Genomic DNA, 15,000 nt, shown 5'->3' with positions numbered 1-15,000 from the left:
AACCCCAGGTTTGTCTGTCTTTCTGATGGGCTCTAACCCCAGGTTCATCTGTCTTTCTGATGGGCAATAACCCCAGGTTCATCTGTCTTTCTGATGGGCTAACCCCGGGTTCATCTGTCTTTCTGATAGGCTCTAACCCCAGGTTCATCTGTCTTTCTGATGGGCTCTAACCCCAGGTTCATCTGTCTTTCTGATAGGCTCTAACCCCGGGTTCATCTGTCTTTCTGATAGGCTCTAACCCCGGGTTCATCTGTCTTTCTGATGGGCTCTAACCCCAGGTTCGTCTGTCTTTCTGATGGGCTCTAACCCCATGTTCATCTGTCTTTCTGATGGGCTCTAACCGCAGGTTCATCCGTCTTTCTGATAGGTTCTAACCCCAGGTTCATCTGTCTTTCTGATGGGCACTAACCCCAGGTTTGTCTGTCTTTCTGATGGGCTCTAACCCCAGGTTCGTCTGTCTTTCTGATGGGCTCTAACCCCAGGTTCGTCTGTCTTCCTGATGGGCTCTAAACCCAGGTTCGTCTGTCTTTCTGATGGGCTCTAACCCCAGGTTTGTCTGTCTTTCTGATGGGCTCTAACCCCAGGTTCATCTGTCTTTCTGATGGGCTCTAACCCCAGGTTTGTCTGTCTTTCTGATGGGCTCTAACCCCAGGTTCGTCTGTCTTTCTGATGGGCGCTAACCCCAGGTTTGTCTGTCTTTCTGATGGGCGCTAACCCCAGGTTCACCTGTCTTTCTGATGGGCTCTAACCCCAGGTTCATCTGTCTTTCTGATAGGCTCTAACCCCAGGTTCACCTGTCTTTCTGATGGGCACTAACCCCGGGTTCATCTGTCTTTCTGATGGGCTCTAACCCCAGGTTCGTCTGTCTTTCTGATGGGCTCTAACCCCAGGTTCGTCTGTCTTTCTGATGGGCTCTAACCCCAGGTTCATCTGTCTTTCTGATGGGCTCTAACCCCAGGTTCATCTGTCTTTCTGATGGGCTCTAACCCCAGGTTCATCTGTCTTTCTGATGGGCTCTAACCCCAGGTTCATCTGTCTTTCTGATGGGCTCTAACCCCAGGTTCATCTGTCTTTCTGATGGGCACTAACCCCAGGTTCGTCTGTCTTTCTGATGGGCACTAACCCCAGGTTCATCTGTCTTTCTGATGGGCTCTAACCCCAGGTTCATCTGTCTTTCTGATGGGCTCTAACCCCATGTTCATCTGTCTTTCTGATGGGCTCTAACCCCAGGTTCATCTGTCTTTCTGATGGGCTCTAACCCCATGTTCATCTGCCTTTCTGATGGGCTCTAACCCCAGGTTCATCTGTCTTTCTGATGGGCTCTAACCCCAGGTTCATCTGTCTTTCTGATGGGCTCTAACCCCAGGTTCATCTGTCTTTCTGATGGGCTCTAACCCCAGGTTCACCTGTCTTTCTGATGGGCACTAACCCCAGGTTCATCTGTCTTTCTGATGGGCTCTAACCCCAGGTTCGTCTGTCTTTCTGATGGGCACTAACCCCAGGTTCATCTGTCTTTCTGATGGGCTCTAACCCCAGGTTCACCTGTCTTTCTGATGGGCTCTAACCCCAGGTTCATCTGTCTTTCTGATGGGCTCTAACCCCAGGTTCACCTGTCTTTCTGATGGGCTCTAACCCCAGGTTCGTCTGTCTTTCTGATGGGCTCTAACCCCAGGTTCGTCTGTCTTTCTGATGGGCTCTAACCCCAGGTTCGTCTGTCTTTCTGATGGGCTCTAACCCCATGTTCATCTGTCTTTCTGATGGGCTCTAACCCCAGGTTCACCTGTCTTTCTGATGGGCTCTAACCCCAGGTTCACCTGTCTTTCTGATGGGCTCTAACCCCAGGTTCATCTGTCTTTCTGATGGGCTCTAACCCCAGGTTCGTCTGTCTTTCTGATGGGCTCTAACCCCATGTTCATCTGTCTTTCTGATGGTCTCTAACCCCAGGTTCATCTGTCTTTCTGATGGGCTCTAACCCCATGTTCATCTGTCCTTCTGATGGGCTCTAACCCCAGGTTCATCTGTCTTTCTGATGGGCTCTAACCCCATGTTCATCTGTCCTTCTGATGGGCTCTTACCCCAGGTTCATCTGTCTTTCTGATGGGCTCTAACCCCAGGTTCACCTGTCTTTCTGATGGGAACTAACCCCAGGTTCATCTGTCTTTCTGATGGGCTCTAACCCCATGTTCATCTGTCTTTCTGATGGGCACTAACCCCAGGTTCATCTGTCTTTCTGATGGGCTCTAACCCCATGTTCATCTGTCTTTCTGATGGGAACTAACCCCAGGTTCATCTGTCTTTCTGATGGGCTCTAACCCCATGTTCATCTGTCTTTCTGATGGGAACTAACCCCAGGTTCATCTGTCTTTCTGATGGGCTCTAACCCCGGGTTCATCTGTCTTTCTGATGGGAACTAACCCCAGGTTCATCTGTCTTTCTGATGGGAACTAACCCCAGGTTCATCTGTCTTTCTGATGGGCTCTAACCCCAGGTTCATCTGTCTTTCTGATGGGCTCTAACCCCAGGTTCATCTGTCTTTCTGATGGGCTCTAACCCCAGGTTCATCTGTCTTTCTGATGGGCACTAACCCCAGGTTCATCTGTCTTTCTGATGGGCTCTAACCCCAGGTTCATCTGTCTTTCTGATGGGCTCTAACCCCATGTTCATCTGTCTTTCTGAATGACACTTCTACCTTTTCAGTCTTCCCTTGACTGTCGTACCCTTTCAATAAAACCACAAACATATGGGGGAAAAACACAGTACTGAGTGTGTTAAAAATAATACCACAGGCCTAAGTGAGTCCTGTTCTCAATCCAGGTCCATCTCCATGGAGACCCGGTCCAGCTGATTCGCATCAGGAACCCCTGGGGACAGGTGGAGTGGACTGGGCCATGGAGTGATGGGTGAGGGAATGATGATGACTTCCAAACAGCACACTGAAATAGAATACAAGACGAACAAACTCTACAGCCTGGTCCCAGATCTGTTTGTCTTGTCAACTTCAATGCTAATTGTCACGAAGGAGTTGGCAAGACAGCACAAAGAGGTCTGGTACCAGGCTACGATATGCCCACTGTGTCCATAAGGAAGACCTACACCAAACAATATTGAGAGTGGAAAACTGCCCGACCAAGCACAAAGGCAGTAATGGCTAAATTTGTCCAAAATTAGTTAATGTAATTTTTGCTACATTAAATACATGTTTAATCATGTGGACAAGTATCCTGCCTGCGCATTGTGTTTAGGAGAAAATGGAGGTCATGTTAGCAGTAACTGGATAAGGTTACTGTGAAACTAAGGTAAATTAAAACCATTTTTCTCAGTTCCACGCTATGAGCAGTTACTGCCGTTTTGCTTGTTAGTGTAGAATATCCCTGCTTACTGCAAAGACCATGATTACCTGTAAAACCTCGCCCCATTATTACCATGATCACCTGTAACCCCCCCCCACACTATTTACACTGACTGCTGGATCCCTTTGATCAGTTCTAGTGAATGGAAATATGTCCGTCCCGACGAGAAGCTGAAGCTGGATCATGTTGCTGAGGATGGGGAGTTCTGGTAAGTCGGCCACTGCCCCTTGGGGACGGGCACTGTGCCATTAAGAGTTTTCCTTCTCATAAGTGATGGCACTGTGCCATTAAGAGTTTTCCTTCTCATAAGTGATGGCACTGTGCCATTAAGAGTTTTCCTTCTCATAAGTGATGGCACTGTGCCATTAAGAGTTTTCCTTCTCATAAGTGATGGCACTGTGCCATTAAGAGTTTTCCTTCTCATAAGTGATGGCACTGTGCCATTAAGAGTTTTCCTTCTCATAAGTGATGGCACTGTGCCATTAAGAGTTTTCCTTCTCATAAGTGATGGCACTGTGCCATTAAGAGTTTTCCTTCTCATAAGTGATGGCACTGTGCCATTAAGAGTTTTCCTTCTCATAAGTGATGGCACTGTGCCATTAAGAGTTTTCCTTCTCATAAGTGATGGCACTGTGCCATTAAGAATTTTCCTTCTCATAAGTGATGGCACTGTGCCATTAAGAGTTTTCCTTCTCATAAGTGATGGCACTGTGTCATTAAGAGTTTTCTTTCTCATAAGTGATGGCACTGTGCCATTAAGAATTTTCCTTTTCATAAGTGATGGCACTGTGCCATTAAGAGTTGTCCTTCTCATAAGTGATGGCACTGTGTCATTAAGAGTTTTCCTTCTCATAAGTGATGGCACTGTGCCATTAAGAGTTTTCCTTCTCATAAGTGATGGCACTGTGCCATTAAGAGTTTTCCTTCTCATAAGTGATGGCACTGTGCCATTAAGAGTTTTCCTTCTCATAAGTGATGGCACTGTGTCATTAAGTGTTTTGTTTGTCATAAGTTATGGCACATTTATGAAGCTTAATAATAGGTTTAAAAAGACATTTGGCATGAAGGCGTTATGAGTTGGGGGTTTCAAAAAAGTATTCCCAGATATATATATATATTTTTTTAATCTGTGACCTCCTGGTCTGTCTTTGTGCCAATACATTTATTTAATTTGTATACAAGGGTCTGACAACAGTGTCCTACTTACGGCCAACTTCTGGGCAAGTTGCACAATAGCATTATGCATTCAGTACATATAATTAAGTCCATTTGATGTCTACAGATGTATAGCATGTTCTATTAACTCTCCTGTGTTCCATCCCAGTTCTGTTCTATTAACTCTCCTGTGTTCCCTCCCAGCTCTGTTCTATTAACTCTCCTGTGTTCCCTTCCAGTTCTGTTCTATTAACTCTCCTGTGTTCCCTCCCAGTTCTGTTCTGTTCTATTAACTCTCCTGTGTTCCCTCCCAGTTCTGTTCTGTTCTATTAACTCTCCTGTGTTCCATCCCAGTTCTGTTCTATTAACTCTCCTGTGTTCCCTCCCAGTTCTGTTCTGTTCTATTAACTGTCCTGTGTTCCCTCCCAGTTCTGTTCTATTAACTCTCCTGTGTTCCCTCCCAGTTCTGTTCTGTTCTATTAACTGTCCTGTGTTCCCTCTCAGTTCTGTTCTATTAACTCTCCTGTGTTCCCTCCCAGTTCTGTTCTGTTCTATTAACTGTCCTGTGTTCCCTCCCAGTTCTGTTCTATTAACTCTCCTGTGTTCCCTCCCAGTTCTGTTCTGTTCTATTAACTCTCCTGTGTTCCCTCCCAGTTCTGTTCTATTAACTCTCCTGTGTTCCCTCCCAGTTCTGTTCTATTAACTCTCCTGTGTTCCATCCCAGTTCTGTTCTATTAACTCTCCTGTGTTCCCTCCCAGTTCTGTTCTATTAACTCTCCTGTGTTCCCTCCCAGTTCTGTTCTATTAACTCTCCTGTGTTCCCTCCCAGTTCTGTTCTATTAACTCTCCTGTGTTCCATCCCAGTTCTGTTCTATTAACTCTCCTGTGTTCCCTCCCAGTTCTGTTCTATTAACTCTCCTGTGTTCCCTCCCAGTTCTGTTCTATTAACTCTCCTGTGTTCCCTCCCAGTTCTGTTCTATTAACTCTCCTGTGTTCCCTCCCAGTTCTGTTCTGTTCTATTAACTATCCTGTGTTCCCTCCCAGTTCTGTTCTATTAACTCTCCTGTGTTCCCTCCCAGTTCTGTTCTGTTCTATTAACTATCCTGTGTTCCCTCCCAGTTCTGTTCTATTAACTCTCCTGTGTTCCCTCCCAGTTCTGTTCTATTAACTCTCCTGTGTTCCATCCCAGTTCTGTTCTATTAACTATCCTGTGTTCCATCCCAGTTCTGTTCTATTAACTCTCCTGTGTTCCATCCCAGTTCTGTTCTATTAACTCTCCTGTGTTCCATCCCAGTTCTGTTCTATTAACTATCCTGTGTTCCATCCCAGTTCTGTTCTATTAACTCTCCTGTGTTCCATCCCAGTTCTGTTCTATTAACTATCCTGTGTTCCCTCCCAGCTCTGTTCTATTAACTCTCCTGTGTTCCCTCCCAGTTCTGTTCTGTTCTATTAACTCTCCTGTGTTCCATCCCAGTTCTGTTCTATTAACTCTCCTGTGTTCCCTCCCAGTTCTGTTCTGTTCTATTAACTCTCCTGTGTTCCCTCCCAGTTCTGTTCTGTTCTATTAACTATCCTGTGTTCCCTCCCAGTTCTGTTCTATTAACTCTCCTGTGTTCCCTCCCAGTTCTGTTCTATTAACTCTCCTGTGTTCCATCCCAGTTCTGTTCTATTAACTATCCTGTGTTCCATCCCAGTTCTGTTCTATTAACTCTCCTGTGTTCCATCCCAGTTCTGTTCTATTAACTCTCCTGTGTTCCCTCCCAGTTCTGTTCTATTAACTCTCCTGTGTTCCCTCCCAGTTCTGTTCTATTAACTCTCCTGTGTTCCATCCCAGTTCTGTTCTATTAACTCTCCTGTGTTCCATCCCAGTTCTGTTCTATTAACTCTCCTGTGTTCCTTCCCAGTTCTGTTCTATTAACTATCCTGTGTTCCATCCCAGTTCTGTTCTATTAACTCTCCTGTGTTCCCTCCCAGTTCTGTTCTATTAACTATCCTGTGTTCCATTCCAGTTCTGTTCTATTAACTCTCCTGTGTTCCATCCCAGTTCTGTTCTATTAACTCTCCTGTGTTCCATCCCAGTTCTGTTCTATTAACTCTCCTGTGTTCCCTCCCAGTTCTGTTCTGTTAACTCTCCTGTGTTCCATCCCAGTTCTGTTCTATTAACTCTCCTGTGTTCCCTCCCAGTTCTGTTCTATTAACTCTCCTGTGTTCCCTCCCAGTTCTGTTCTATTAACTCTCCTGTGTTCCCTCCCAGTTCTGTTCTATTAACTCTCCTGTGTTCCCTCCCAGTTCTGTTCTATTAACTCTCCTGTGTTCCCTCCCAGTTCTGTTCTGTTCTATTAACTCTCCTGTGTTCCCTCCCAGTTCTGTTCTATTAACTCTCCTGTGTTCCCTCCCAGTTCTGTTCTATTAACTCTCCTGTGTTCCCTCCCAGTTCTGTTCTATTAACTCTCCTGTGTTCCCTCCCAGTTCTGTTCTATTAACTCTCCTGTGTTCCCTCCCAGTTCTGTTCTATTAACTCTCCTGTGTTCCCTCCCAGTTCTGTTCTATTAACTCTCCTGTGTTCCCTCCCAGTTCTGTTCTATTAACTCTCCTGTGTTCCCTCCCAGTTCTGTTCTATTAACTCTCCTGTGTTCCCTCCCAGTTCTGTTCTATTAACTCTCCTGTGTTCCCTCCCAGTTCTGTTCTGTTCTATTAACTCTCTTGTGTTCCCTCCCAGTTCTGTTCTATTAACTCTCCTGTGTTCCCTGCCAGTTCTGTTCTGTTCTATTAACTCTCCTGTGTTCCCTCCCAGTTCTGTTCTATTAACTCTCCTGTGTTCCATCCCAGTTCTGTTCTATTAACTATCCTGTGTTCCATCCCAGTTCTGTTCTATTATCTCTCCTGTGTTCCCTCCCAGTTCTGTTCTGTTCTATTAACTCTCCTGTGTTCCCTCCCAGTTCTGTTCTGTTCTATTAACTCTCCTGTGTTCCCTCCCAGTTCTGTTCTGTTCTATTAACTCTCCTGTGTTCCATCCCAGTTCTGTTCTATTAACTCTCCTGTGTTCCCTCCCAGTTCTGTTCTATTAACTCTCCTGTGTTCCATCCCAGTTCTGTTCTATTAACTCTCCTGTGTTCCATCCCAGTTCTGTTCTATTAACTCTCCTGTGTTCCCTCCCAGTTCTGTTCTATTAACTCTCCTGTGTTCCATCCCAGTTCTGTTCTATTAACTCTCCTGTGTTCCCTCCCAGTTCTGTTCTATTAACTCTCCTGTGTTCCCTCCCAGTTCTGTTCTATTAACTCTCCTGTGTTCCCTCCCAGTTCTGTTCTATTAACTCTCCTGTGTTCCCTCCCAGTTCTGTTCTGTTCTATTAACTCTCCTGTGTTCCATCCCAGTTCTGTTCTATTAACTCTCCTGTGTTCCCTCCCAGTTCTGTTCTATTAACTCTCCTGTGTTCCCTCCCAGTTCTGTTCTGTTCTATTAACTCTCCTGTGTTCCATCCCAGTTCTGTTCTATTAACTCTCCTGTGTTCCCTCCCAGTTCTGTTCTATTAACTCTCCTGTGTTCCCTCCCAGTTCTGTTCTGTTCTATTAACTCTCCTGTGTTCCCTCCCAGTTCTGTTCTATTAACTCTCCTGTGTTCCCTCCCAGTTCTGTTCTGTTCTATTAACTCTCCTGTGTTCCCTCCCAGTTCTGTTCTATTAACTCTCCTGTGTTCCCTCCCAGTTCTGTTCTATTAACTCTCCTGTGTTCCCTCCCAGTTCTGTTCTATTAACTCTCCTGTGTTCCATCCCAGTTCTGTTCTATTAACTCTCCTGTGTTCCCTCCCAGTTCTGTTCTGTTCTATTAACTCTCCTGTGTTCCCTCCCAGTTCTGTTCTATTAACTCTCCTGTGTTCCCTCCCAGTTCTGTTCTGTTCTATTAACTCTCCTGTGTTCCATCCCAGTTCTGTTCTATTAACTCTCCCGTGTTCCCTCCCAGTTCTGTTCTATTAACTCTCCTGTGTTCCAGAATTGTTCTCATCTATTTGCATCTCTCTGGCAGACAAACATGCACCCTTTAAAAGCCTTTGAGTAAAAAACAGAACAAATCCTTGGTTCTCTATAGAACTTTCAGATCTTTTTATGATGAGACTAGAGATACTGACTCTTTAGCTGATTGGCAGCTTTTCAGGCAATTGAGAAGTACATGTTCATCCTCAACCAAGAAAATAAAATCTAGCTACTTTCTATGTTCCATCTCAGACTCTGCTGGGAATCCGTCTAAATTTTGTGAAACATTTAATGCACTGAAGCGTAGAAAGTCCTCTCCTTCCCTGCATAAGAAAGTTATGTCAGATTCTGGCATGACTACTGAGACATGTAAGATAAGTGATGCTCTTGATCAACGTTTGATCTCGGAAGGCTTATTGTTTAAATGAAATGGTGGTTTAATAAACCGAGTGCCTGTCCCTCTCCTAGACTCTTAGTTGTTTTGATGGAAGTTCAACTTCCAGTGAATCTTTGTTTTCATTTCAACAACATTCTACTTGTTATGTTCTAAAAGAATACACCAGGTGTAACGTTCAAAAAACGTTAAAGAACTAAGGTCAGAAGTTGACACCGAGGCCGATTTGCTTGATCCCTTCTTGCTGCAGCTTTCTGCTCTTGTGATTGCAGAATCGTTCTGCTCTTGTTATTACAGAATCTTTCTGCTCTTGTGATTCCAGAATCTTTCTGCTCTTGTGATTCCAGAATCTTTCTGCTCTTGTGATTGCAGAATCTTTCTGCTCTTGTGATTGCAGAATCTTTCTGCTCTTGTGATTGCAGAATCTTTCTGCTCTTGTGGTTCCGTAGTGCACAACTTTAGACCAGGGTCTATCGGGTAGTAGTGCACAACTTTAGACCAGGGTCTATAGGGTAGTAGTTCACTACTTTAGACCAGGGTCTATAGGGTAGTAGTGCACTACTTTAGACCAGGGTCTATAGGGTAGTAGTGCACTACTTTAGACCAGGGTCTGTCGGGTAGTAGTGCACTACTTTAGATCAGGGTCTATAGGGTAGTAGTGCACTACTTTAGACCAGGGTCTGTCGGGTAGTAGTGCACAATTTTAGACCAGGGTCTATAGGGTAGTAGTGCACTACTTTAGACCAGGGTCTATAGGGTAGTAGTGCACTACTTTAGACCAGGGTCTATCGGGTAGTAGTGCACAACTTTAGACCAGGGTCTATAGGGTAGTAGTGCACTACTTTAGACCAGGGTCTATAGAGTAGTAGGGCACTACTTTAGACCAGGGTCTGTCGGGTAGTAGTGCACAATTTTAGACCAGGGTCTATAGGGTAGTAGTGCACTACTTTAGACCAGGGTCTATAGGGTAGTAGTGCACTACTTTAGACCAGGGTCTATCGGGTAGTAGTGCACAACTTTAGACCAGGGTCTATAGGGTAGTAGTGCACTACTTTAGACCAGGGTCTATAGAGTAGTAGGGCACTACTTTAGACCAGGGTCTATAGGGTAGTAGTGCACTACTTTAGACCAGGGTCTATAGGGTAGTAGTGCACTACTTTAGACCAGGGTCTATAGGGTAGTAGTGCACTACTTTAGACCAGGGTCTATAGGGTAGTAGTGCACAACTTTAGACCAGGGTCTATAGGGTAGTAGTGCACTACTATAGACCAGGGTCTATCGGGTAGTAGTGCACTACTTTAGACCAGGGTCTATAGGGTAGTAGTGCACTACTTTAGACCAGGGTCTATAGGGTAGTAGTGCACTACTTTAGACCAGGGTCTATAGAGTAGTAGGGCACTACTTTAGACCAGGGTCTATAGGGTAGTAGTGCACTACTTTAGACCAGGGTCTATAGGGTAGTAGTGCACTACTTTAGACCAGGGTCTATAGGGTAGTAGTGCACTACTTTAGACCAGGGTCTATAGGGTAGTAGTGCACTACTTTAGACCAGGGTCTATAGGGTAGTAGTGCACTACTATAGACCAGGGTCTATCGGGTAGTAGTGCACTACTTTAGACCAGGGTCTATAGGGTAGTAGTGCACTACTTTAGACCAGGGTCTATAGGGTAGTAGTACACTACTTTAGACCAGGGTCTATCGGGTAGTAGTGCACTGCTTTAGACCAGGGTCTATAGGGTAGTAGGGCACTACTTTAGACCAGGGTCTATAGGGTAGTAGCGCACTACTTTAGACCAGGGTCTATAGGGTAGTAGTGCACTACTTTAGACCAGGATCTATAGGGTAGTAGGGCACTACTTTAGACCAGGGTCTATCGGGTAGTAGTGCACTACTTTAGACCAGGATCTATAGGGTAGTAGGGCACTACTTTAGACCAGGGTCTATAGGGTAGTAGTGCACTACTTTAGACCAGGGTCTATAGGGTAGTAGGGCACTACTTTAGACCAGGTTCTATAGGGTAGTAGTTCACTACTTTAGACCAGGGTCTATCGGGTAGTAGTGCACTGCTTTAGACCAGGGTCTATAGGGTAGTAGGGCACTACTTTAGACCAGGGTCTATAGGGTAGTAGTTCACTACTTTAGACCAGGGTCTATCGGGTAGTAGTGCACTACTTTAGACCAGGGTCTATAGGGTAGTAGTTCACTACTTTAGACCAGGGTCTATCGGGTATTAGTGCACTACTTTAGACCAGGGTCTATAGGGTAGTAGGGGACTACTTTAGACCAGGGTCTATAGGGTAGTAGCGCACTACTTTAGACCAGGGTCTATAGGGTAGTAGGGCACTACTTTAGACCAGGGTCTATAGGGTAGTAGGGCACTACTTTAGACCAGGGTCTATAGGGTAGTAGGGCACTACTTTAGACCAGGGTCTATAGGGTAGTAGGGCACTACTTTAGACCAGGGTCTATCGGGTATTAGTGCACTACTTTAGACCAGGGTCTATAGGGTAGTAGGGGACTACTTTAGACCAGGGTCTATAGGGTAGTAGCGCACTACTTTAGACCAGGGTCTATAGGGTAGTAGGGCACTACTTTAGACCAGGGTCTATAGGGTAGTAGCGCACTACTTTAGACCAGGGTCTATAGGGTAGTAGGGCACTACTTTAGACCAGGGTCTATCGGGTATTAGTGCACTACTTTAGACCAGGGTCTATAGGGTAGTAGGGCACTACTTTAGACCAGGGTCTATCGGGTATTAGTGCACTACTTTAGACCAGGAGATCCCTTCAATCCCCACCCAGTTAGATGAATCTGCTTGTAGTTGTTTTACGCATCTCCTGTGGAATGATCTCCAAAACTCCTTAAAGTTGCTGGAGTTGGTATTTGTTTCATATGCCTGTGTTTGCTTTTCATGGATAGTGTAATTGGTGTGTATATATATATATATATATAGTGTAATTGGTGTGTATAGAGATAGGCTAGGTATTGTCTAATTGATGTGTAGATAGATACTGTGTGTATAGTGTAATTAATGTGTGGGGAGGCAGGGTAGCCTAGTGGTTAGACCGTTGGACTAGTAACCGGAAGGTTGCAAGTTCGAGTCCCGAGCTGACAAGGTACAAATCTGTCGTTCTGCCCCTGTAACAGGCTGTTAACCCACTGTACCTAGGCCATCATTGAAAATAAGAATTTGTTCTTAACTGACTTGCCTAGTAAAATAAAGGTAAACAAATATATATAATATTATATATGTAATTGATGTGTGTCGTGTGATTTGTCTATATATAGTTTAATTGATGTGTATATACAGTGGGTCAAAAAAGTATTTAGTCAGCCACCAATTGTGCAAGTTCTCCCACTTAAAAAGATGAGAGGCCTGTAATTTTCATCAATGGTACACTTCAACTATGACAGACAAAATAAGAAAGAAAATCTAGAAAATCACTGTACGATTTTTAATGAATTTATTTGCAAATCATGGTGGAAAATAAGTACTAAATACTTTTTTGCCCCACTGTACATGTGTATGGTGTCATTTGATGGGTATATAGAATGGCTATATATAGTGTAATTGATGTGTATGTAGATATGCATGCAGGGCTCCCCTGCAAAAGAGACCCGGGGCCTCAGCTTGACTTCCTGCTAAAATGTACATTTACATGTTAGTCATTGAGCAGACGCTCTTATCCAGAGAGACTTAAAGAAGTGAATGAATACATTTTCCTCACTGGTCCCCCGTGGGAATTGAACCCACAACCCTGGTGTTGCAAAGTGCCACGCTCTACCAACTGAGCCACATCAAACATTTAAACATACAGGACAACCACAGGTGCTGTTTCAGAGGGAATAGAACTACTGATGTAGGATCTTAATTTGACCAGCCTGCTACGGCAGGAAAATAATCCTATGGCAACAGGAAATGTGAATTATAATAACGGTGGGGTAGGGCTTGATATATTTTATTTAGGCAAATCAACTCGGACATTTCAAAGCGGAAATTACAAACTTTAGAAGCCTTTTTAAACCTAGAAAATACTACACGTTTGTATTTCCTGCCTCGCAGGAAGATCCCTGCATCAACCGGATGATCAAATTAAGATACGGCATCTGTAGAAAAGCAAAAATTACAACCACAATTGGTTGCTTAAGTGGCATTAAAATCAGGCACTTGTGTGGGTTTGAAAGTTAAAAGCCTCTATTGTGCGGGCTAAGTAAGTATTAAAATACACCGACGCGTATCGGGTTAACGCGTTCATCAGCGTTTCTGATGATGCTGAAGTGTTTCCCATCAGAATCTCCAGGATGTTCGACTCAGACATTTGTGAGGCAGTTCCTAGCTTGGCATCCCCAACTTATTTCACTGTTGTTTGAAATGAAACCATGGTCTGCACAGTGTTTACGTCTGGTTCATCAAGACTCTGTCTCTTTCTCTCTCTCTCTCTCTCTCTCTGTCTCTCTATGTCTTTCTGTCTGTCTCTCTGTCTCTCTCTCTCTCTCTCTCTGTCTATGTCTCTTTCTCTCTGTCTCTCTCTCTGTCTCTCTCTGTCTTTCTGTCTGTCTCTCTGTCTTCTTTCTCTGTCTCTCTCTCTGTCTCTCTCTCTCTTTCTCTCTCTCTCTGTATCTATGTCTTTCTCTCTGTCTCTGTCTCTCTCTCTCTCTCTCTCTCTCTCTGTCTCTGTCTCTGTCTCTCTGTCTCTGTCTCTCTCTCTGTCTCTCTCTGTCTCTGTCTATCTCTGTCTATCTGTCTCTCTCTCTGTCTCTTTGTATCTATGTCTCTTTCTCTCTCTTTTCTCTCTGTCTCTGTCTCTCCCTCTGTCTCTCTCTGTCTCTGTCTCTCTCTGTCTCTCTGTCTCACTCTCTGTATCTCTGTATCTATCTCTCTGTCTCTCTCTCTGTCTCTCTCTGTCTCTCTCTCTGTCTCTCTCTCTCTCTGTCTCTCTCTCTCTGTCTCTCTCTCTCTGTCTCTCTGTCTCTCTGTCTCTCTGTATCTATGTCTCTTTCTTCTCTCTGTCTCTCTGTCTGTCTCTCTCTACCCCTGTCTCTCTGCTGCCTCTCCAGGATGTCCTATTCAGACTTTATAAGTCAGTTCTCCAAGCTGGAGATCTGTAACCTAACTCCGGACACCCTGACCAGTGACGAGGTGGGTCGCTGGAACAAATTCCCAGTATAAAGGCATGTGGAGGGGTAGGGTCCACTGCTGGAGGCTGCAGGAACCATCCAGGTACATCCAACAAGTCTGAATTGCTTCAAGGAGAAGTTGTTGACCGTCTGTAGATGTACAGTAAAGGCTGTTATTAGTAAAGCTTCTGAAAGAGACGCTTGTTTTTCACTTGACTTGACTTCCCGTTCTTCATTATCGGGGCTGGAAATAAACATGAACAAAATCTCCAAAACACCCAAATATACTGGAACAAATACAAACGCAGCATGCAACAATATATTCGACATCTTACTTGAGTTATATTTCATATAAATGAAATCAGTCATTTAAAATGAATTTGTTAGGCCCTAATCTATTGGATTTCACATGACTGGGAGTGCAGATACGAATTGTTGGTCACAGATACCTTGTAAAAACACCTGGTCTGGTGTGACCACCATTTTGTCTCATACAGCTTTAGGCACATCTCCTTCGCATAGAGTTGCTCTGGCTGTTGATTGTTACCTGTGGAATGTTGTCCCACTCCTTTTGTCATGTCTTATTATGTCTGTTCCTGTCCTTTCTCTTCACTCTGTCTCTCTCTGCTGGTCTTATTAGGTTACCTTCTCTTTCTCTCCTTCTCCAGCTGTTCCTCATCTCCTCTAACTAGCTCATTCACCCTTTCCCCACCTGTTCCCTTTTTCCCTCTGATTAGGTCTCTATTTCTCTCTCTGTTCCTGCTACTTTCGGTGTCAGATTCTCGTTTGTGTTTCTCATGCCAGAAGCAAGCTATCGTCTCGTTTGCTTCCACCTAGTCCTATCCTGTCGGAGTCTGCCTGGCAGGTGCATCCTGCACTCTACTAACTATCTTTTGTTCCATTGACAACGTCGGAAGAGGATCTATGCCATTCCTGTTTTTTCATTAAAGAACTCTGTTTCTGTTAAAACCGCTTTTGGGTCTTCACTCAAGTACATAACACCTTTTCAATGG

The 15,000-nt window shown here is 44.6% G+C and overlaps 1 protein-coding gene across 1 annotated transcript in view; it reads left to right on the top strand.

The window, feature by feature from the left end:
• LOC135535298 (calpain-2 catalytic subunit-like) overlaps positions 1-14,090 on the top strand; it is a gene marked incomplete at both ends in the record, with an annotated part of 20,222 nt that extends 6,132 nt beyond the window's left edge. Inside the window, 5 exon segments of the mRNA XM_064961963.1 lie at positions 2,815-2,900; positions 3,484-3,558; positions 13,928-14,027; positions 14,029-14,055; positions 14,057-14,090. Of these exon segments, the coding sequence (XP_064818035.1) occupies positions 2,815-2,900; positions 3,484-3,558; positions 13,928-14,027; positions 14,029-14,055; positions 14,057-14,090 (322 nt within the window).
• Positions 14,091-15,000: the final 910 nt, after the last annotated feature.

This window comes from Oncorhynchus masou, unplaced genomic scaffold (assembly GCF_036934945.1).
Source record: "Oncorhynchus masou masou isolate Uvic2021 unplaced genomic scaffold, UVic_Omas_1.1 unplaced_scaffold_4744, whole genome shotgun sequence".
NCBI classification, from domain to species: domain Eukaryota; kingdom Metazoa; phylum Chordata; class Actinopteri; order Salmoniformes; family Salmonidae; genus Oncorhynchus; species Oncorhynchus masou.
This window is presented reverse-complemented; position numbering and strand designations above follow the sequence as displayed.